Source organism: Oratosquilla oratoria, chromosome 25 (genome assembly GCF_046742065.1).
Source record: "Oratosquilla oratoria isolate Oo_2021 chromosome 25, ASM4674206v1, whole genome shotgun sequence".
Classification (NCBI taxonomy): Eukaryota; Metazoa; Arthropoda; class Malacostraca; order Stomatopoda; family Squillidae; genus Oratosquilla; species Oratosquilla oratoria.
Window position 1 is genome coordinate 48,781,731 of NC_134801.1, and position 7,500 is coordinate 48,789,230.

The window sequence follows — 7,500 nt, forward strand, 5'->3', positions numbered from 1 at the left end:
GGACCCAGAGGAGACGACATGGGGAACCGAGCCCTTAGTCACCATGGCAGCAATAACAAAGTCCACAAGGATAAAGGTGAGTGAATGTCCGTAGTAGTGGAGCCTTGGTAATGACCATCACTAGCAAAAGCAGGTCCACTCGTTTGACTATGCTGTAAATGCACAGTGGCTGGACTCCGTAGAGTCACCTTTACTTTAATGTATATTCCATCTTTTAGTTGTGTATATGGAAGACTTCGTACACATATACACATTTCTCGATATGTGTTTTTTGTTGAAGTTAGCAATTTTCCAGGAACGTTTTTGTAACTGTCAATATTTCGGTATCAATGGTCGACTTACCATTGGACCGGTTTTGTTCTAAAGGTGACTGGTTTGGTTAACCTTGTTGTGTCTTTGGTCAAGTTTAACGGATTCCGAAGTGTTTGTATGTCGTGTTGCTGTGACGTCACGTCGGGGGAGGCCTTGGAATGTCGACTAGTTGTTGTCGTTATGGACCGTCGTTTACATAATGTAGGAGGCAGAAACTGTCCACTGCATCGTTGGACCTATTTATAGATACTTTTTGATTTTCGAAATAGAAAGGTTCTATATCAGTATCACGCAGATGCAATTTTAATTGATTTCTTTGTTGTATTTTATTTTTCCCTATGGAATGGTTACGTTAGGTTAGGTTAAGTAAGGAGCTATTGGACATCGTAATATTCATGTTAAATATCCACGCTTGCGTGATTCTTGAATTTTATCAATAAGTTTTTTTTTTCTATGTTAATGACAAGTTTTGGTTGCTGCATTATGTATGTTCGTCCACCTCTTTGTTCCGTTTTTGGGAATATTCACTTGTACTGAATTTGCTTTTGAAGGGAATTTTTTTGGCATTAGCATAATTAGATACCCAATATTTTGGATTATATATATATATATATATATACACACATATATATATATATATATATATATACACATATATATATATATATATATATATATATATATATATATATATATATGTGTATATATATATCAACATCGACAGTTGTTTAAAGTTTCGAGTTCCCTCTAGATTAAATTTAAATTACCCTGGTCCCACGGCTGAGCAGTGCTGCTTAGGTTTTAACGGGGAATAATCATTTCCACTATCACCAAGCTACTTTTTTTTATTTACTCACTTGCTCGTTAGCGCTACGCAAACGTGACACATGATGTTTTTTATTGTCGCTGATTGTCATGACAGAGCTTTTCGGCTGACAGGTTGTGTGTTTTGTCTGACACCGCAGGTAACAGATAACACACTAACAGGATCAGATACTTCTGACACTTTAGTGCGTGCGAATGATGCTATGTTTTACCCAGCAACTTTTTTTGCTCACTTTATCAAATGCTGCGCAGTAGTAGTGTGTGACGTCACTGATGCTGTAAAGATATTTATCTCGACCTTTTGGTGATGTTATCGGCGCGGTCAATATATTTTGTTCTTAAATATTTGTTTACATTATTTTTCTTATATCTTATGTGTTTGTTTATTTATTTATTCATTCATTTATGTATTTAGTTACTTAATTTTGTCTCTCTGTAGGTAGGCATGCCAGTCGCCTTGTGATGCTAATGTTAATGTTTCTTTTTACTACAATGGTGCATTCGGTTTGGTCACTCTTACATAAACACAATGCAATCCTGTTCGGTCACCTGCCGGTGGCTGTCGTTTGCCCTGGCTGTCAAGTGGCGGTCAGGGTTAATTCTACGCCCATAAAACGAGATTTACTGCCTACGCTTACATATGTATACATGTGTATGTATATATATATATATATATATATATATATATATATATATATATAAAATATGACCTCACCATTAAGAAAACTTTAATTAAGAACAACCATATAGATATATATATATGTATATATATGTATATATATATATATATATATATATATATGGATGTGTGTATGTGTGTGTGATTCCACATAGTCTTAGATAAAGTGTTAGACTCGTGATCGACAGCTATTATCCTCCTCGGATGAGAGCTGAAAGCTTATATAAGGCCCGAACTGTGACTTGCGTGTGTGTGCGTGCGTGAGTGTGTGTTAAGCGCAAGTTAGTAGCTAATACAGGTTGTAAAGAACAAATGCGTATTGCTTTCCCATTTCTTTTTCCACCGGCGTGGGCCACGACCTCAGTGTAGATCATATTACGTATTGAGGTTGAGACTTCGTAAGCTGTAGTGCCGCTAAATCTGTCATAATTCATTTACTTGTCTAGCGGGCAACCGCAGTGCATTTATCACTTTATTCGTGTGTATCTTTATTTATTTTGCAGTTACATCGAAAAGTTTCTGGGGGGCTGCTTTTAACGCTATTCATATATTTTTTATTCATCTCTTATTTATGTTCAATATTTCAAAATAGCACAAAAAAGTAGTAGTTTATACAACATATAAAACTGGCCTACTCGTAATGCATTCTGCTTTTCTTTGTTGCAGTATGAGTCATAAGTAGCATAATAAACGAGTCTAAAGGTTTTGCTTCTTCTTTATACACTCTAGCTTACCTTCTGATTTCGTAGGATATAAATGACTGGGAGCCATTGAAGCCCAGGCTAAGGAAACGCACACGAAAACAAACGGCCCGCAAAGAACGGTGTCGGAAAGAATAGGAAGTGACAATGGCATCTGGTCGCATATTAGCATCGTTCCCAAGTAGGGCCACGCAAGACTTAATCTCACTGGAGTCCTTCTGGACACGCTGCTGCGCGCTGTGTGTGTGTGTCGTAACACATACCATAGACCGTATTTATAAAAGCTTTAAGATACTGGCGCTGTGGTGCGTTGGTTTCCGATCTCATGACCTCGTTTCTTACGTGGCAGAGTTCAGGGCCACTCCATATCAACCGGCGTCGAATGCCACTTGCATTAGCTGTACAAACACAAAGGGCAAAGGTGCTGGTAACTGGAAAACCTGCTCTAATGTGTTTACCCTTTACCCTTTCGCTTTTGGGGGAATTGCCCCTCAATTAATTAAAATCGCAGAAGATCGAAAGTGTTAATCAGGATAGGCTTGAGGCGCATTTAAGCCGTTAGGAATGGAGGTGGGGTGATGTTTCCCTTGGCTGAATAAAATCGTCTGACGGCAGCTAGAAGAGACAATGAAGTCGTAAAATGGAACCATGGTGCAACCATTCTCGTGACAAGTGCCCCTCGTCATGTGGTCGGCATCAATAGTGGAGGTTGGCAGGAAGAGGAGTTCCTTCGTTACTTCGTGGCTTGGTGTACTGAACGCCGAACTCGCGTCGACAAATGAAGAACCCTTCCTTCCTTCCTTGCTTGCTTGCTTCATTGCTTGCTTGCTTGCTCCCTTCCTCCCCGTGTTTGGAAAGAAACAGAGGTGGTTACTGCAAGCATATCTAGGAAACCAGCCTCTCGCTTCACTTTTTTTTTTTTTGTCGGATAGCGTTGAGTTTCAGAAGCCTGAAATGGCCAGTCGAAGTCAGTTCGACCCGTTCTCTCCAAGGAACCCGAGTGGAATATAATAGATTGAAGATAGCCAAAATGAAATGATCCAAGGGTTACACCACCCGAGTTAAATGATTTGTGTCGACAACAAATAGACCTATTCTATTAGACTGATGGAAATCCACTCCCTCGTCCCCCCACCTCTGACTACCCAAAGGATCAAATTCTACCTTTTCCCATATCCCCTTTGTGAGTCGTTCATTTTGTATGCTTATTTTGGGTACCACTAAGCGATTTAATTCAGCGGAAGAACCCAACAAATATCAGACACCACAACATGTGCTCACAGGACTAAGCAAAACCGGTGAAGTCGACGCCCCATTTCCGCAAACGTCACCATGAAGAATGATATAATCAAAATAGTGACGTCGTTAGACTCTGAATTCCTGTTCTATGTGTCAACGTGTTTTCAAGGTAACAAGACTTCGAGGTGCTTCTCAAAATAACTGTATATTTCTGTTCTGTGTGTCAGTACGCTGACAAAGGAATAGAGTTCGTTATTATTGCCATCCCCAGAAACCCGGGCAAGCCCCGTTCTCGCGCCACTTCGTCACCACGGGAGTGCAGTGGGGAGGAAGGGAGAGAATCCCTTTTATCTGAAGGGGGCGGAGAAAGAGGGTTTTTTATGATCGCAATATCCCGCTTCATATTACATTTTTGTATCGCACGCTGTTACTAATGTCGTTTTATATACTCCAGTAACTTCTTGCTGTTTTTACAAATAAGGAGATCTAACATAAAAAGTGTAATTGCTGTCCTGCACCTACATAAACTCCTCAACGATTCTCGCAAACAGATTTGTTATATAAATGAGTCAGGGGAATAGACAATATTCTTGATTCGATATTCAGTTATCGATCATTTGTATGCAATAAATCAAATGATCAAGGAAACCACAGAATACAGTATGCTTCCTCGTTTAGGTTATGTAAACCAGGAAAAGACCTTCGCTCAATAGGACAAAAGAGCAAGATTACAATAGTACGCTCGTTACGTAGTTAGGATTTAGAGAAGCTTATCGTATTGTTTAATGTTACAGAACATGTACCTAAGCAGCACGTGTGTGATTTAATTTCTTTTTACTCTGTTTTCATATGATTCGTCTTATATTTGGCATCAGTGCAGTAGCTTCTCGCTTCGTCCTTCCCAGTCTCTCGTAAGGAATTTTATGCTGTTCATCAATTTTCTAAAGATGAAGGTAAGGAGCGTACGCCATGAGGCGCTGAATAGCTGGGGCCGAAGCCGTCACCTTTGCCCTATGTGCTTGGACTGTTGGAGCATGTAACAGTCACTGCTGGGAGTCGGAGAGAGAAATGATGGATTCAAACCTACAGCTAAGCACCCTCAGGATTGAGAATATAAAGACTCGTCGGACGAGGAAAATGGCCTCAGACATACATACAGTGATGATTATGTCTATGACGAATAGTAACAATATCTTTCTTTTAACCATGATGGGAATAATCATACTATGATTATACTTTTAAATACATCAGTTACGTTACCATATATAACTACAGAACATTTTACTCAGCCTGTGACGTAAGTGTGAAATCACTTAAAATGTTGAGGATATCAGTACTTGTGTATCGTGTTTACTATTGAACCCTCATGACGAGACGCATCAGGACAGACGAAGATCTACCACACCCCAAGCCATCCTATTCCCAACGCCACAGAATCATCCGCGACGCTTTGTTATACATCCGGAAGTGTCGCGCATTGCCTTCTGGTCATCAGAAGAGAATTTCCTGCTGATGACTCTTTCCAGCTGTCGTGTCCGTACATTGTAGCCATCTTTTCTCTCACTCGTTATTGTGTGATCCTGTTTGGTATACAATAATTGTCTTCGAGCTTTACTGAGTATCCGATAATCCCTACAGATATGACATGATTTTAGAGTTCATGGAAAGAACAGAAAATTTCTGTGGTATTATGCAACATATCATGACAAGGAAATTATTCCTGAATAAGGTTGGAGGAACCATGAACACTGTAGTACCGAAAAACACACAAAAATACGCTTTTGTTTTGAAAATGATACCCGACACCTGTACTATTTAGCACGTGATTAGTATTATTCATATACTCGTATGTTGCCATGCTTGGCAACACTATTCTACACAACCCCACCTAGTGACCTTGGATGCTTTCCAAGACACTGGACAGTGAAGTACTTAATTCAATAAACTCTGAATTCCTGTTCTAAGTATCAACGTGCTTGCAAGGTAACAAGGTATTGGATTTCGAAATGCTTCTCAGAACGATTGCATATTTCTGTTCTGTATATCAATACGGTGACAAAGGAACAAGCTCTCTCTATCCCTCTCTCCCTCTCCCTCTTCCCCTCTCCCTCTTCACTCTCCCTCTTCACTCTCCCTCTTCACTCTCCCTCTTCACTGTCCCTCTCCACTCTCTTCCTATTTTTATTTTCCTCTCTTCCTATTTTCCTCTCTTCCTCTCCTCTCTCTCTCTTCCTCTCTCTCTCTTCCTATCTCTCTCTTCCTCTCTCTCTCTTCCTCTCTCTCTCTCTTCCTCTCCTCTCTCCCCTCTCCTCTCTCCTCTCCTCTCTCCTCTCTCTCCTCTCTCTCTCTCTCTCTCTCTCTCGCTCTCTCTCTCTCTCTCTCTCTCTCTCTATCTCTCTCTCTCTCTCTCTCCCTCTCTCTCTCCCTCTCTCCCCCCCCCCCCCCCCACTCTCTCTCTCTCTCTCTCTCTCTCTCTCTCTCTCCTCTCTCTCTCTCTTTCTCTCTCTCCCTCTCTCCCCCTCTCTCTTTCTTTCTCTCTCTCTTCCTCTTTCTCTCTCTCCCTCCCTCTTTCTCTTTCTCTCTCTCTCCCTCCCTCTTTCTCTCTCCCTCTCCCTCCCTCTTTCTCTCTCCCTCTCCCTCCTCTCTCTTTCTCTTTTTCTCCCTCTTTCTCTCTCTCTCTCTCTCTCTCTCTCTCTCTCTCTCTCTCTCTCTCTCTCTCCCTCTCTCTCTCTCTCTCTCTCTCTCTCTCTCTCTCTCTCTCTCTCTCTCTCTTCCTCTCTCTCTCTCTCTCTCTCTCTCTCTCTCCTTCTCTCTCTCTCTCTCTCTCCTTCTCTCTCTCTCTCGTGAAAAAAGTCACTGCTGTTCTCCATGTATATGCACGGGGAAGGATGCCAGAAAAAAATCAAGGAACGAACAAGTCGGTCACAGAAATTCTCCACGAGGGACTTGAACCTCCAGTTATCGTGGTAAAGAACCTCGTCCTCCTTCTCATCCCTGTAGAGAGGGAAGTGAAGAGAAAGTTTTGTTTTTCCTACAGAGATTCGGGTGTTGGTCAGGTGGGACTCTGTGGGGTTTGCGATGTGTGCGTACGTGATGCATTGCCTCGAGGACAACGTCTGTGTGTCCAGGGTCACCTCTAGAGTCAAGGTTGAGTTGCAGGAGGTTCTTCTGCTCAAAGAGCAGACCATTTGGCCGTTGTCCACACTGAAGGTAATGGTTGCGGTGGCAGTGATGCTCATTGTTGTTGTGGTGGTGATGGTGACGGTGGTGGTGGTGGTGGTGGTGGTGGTGGTGGTGGTTGTGGTGGTGGTGGTGGTGGTGGTGGTGGTGGTGGTGGTGGTGGTGGTGGTTGTGGTGGTGGTGGTGGTTGTGGTGGTGGTGGTGGTTGTTGTGGTGGTGGTGGTGGTGGTGATGGTAATGGTAGTAGTGGAGGTCATGGTGGTGGTCGTGGCAGTGAAGACGAAGATGAAGTTCATGTTTCGGTGGTAATTATTATAATGGTGTAATCAGTCTAAAGAAGTGACGGAGGAGGAAAGGGGTTGAGGAGGGGAAGGAGGGGGGTTTGGATGATTAAATCAGGTTTTAACTAAGCGTGACATGATTTATTATACGTTCACCTCAGTCATTCATTAATGTCAGGCGGATAAAGTAGCACAGACGTTGGTATTCAGTCCGCTTGTGTGCACACGTGTTCATATGCGCGCGCGCACACACACACACACACACACACACACACACACACAC

At 42.2% G+C, this 7,500-nt stretch overlaps 1 protein-coding gene across 4 annotated transcripts in view; it reads left to right on the forward strand.

The window, feature by feature from the left end:
• The window catches only part of LOC143038933 (breast cancer anti-estrogen resistance protein 3 homolog), a 615,644-nt gene that overhangs the window by 114,852 nt on the left and 493,292 nt on the right, over positions 1-7,500 (forward strand). For 3 of the 4 annotated variants that reach the window (XM_076208717.1, XM_076208714.1, XM_076208715.1), the window contains exon 1: positions 1-76. This exon is cut by the window's left edge. The exons of the other annotated variant lie outside the window; for it this stretch is intronic. In XM_076208717.1, coding sequence (XP_076064832.1) covers positions 19-76 — 58 coding nt within the window. In that variant the 5' untranslated portion in view covers positions 1-18. The remainder of the gene's footprint in view (positions 77-7,500) is intronic. 4 annotated transcript variants of the gene reach the window in all.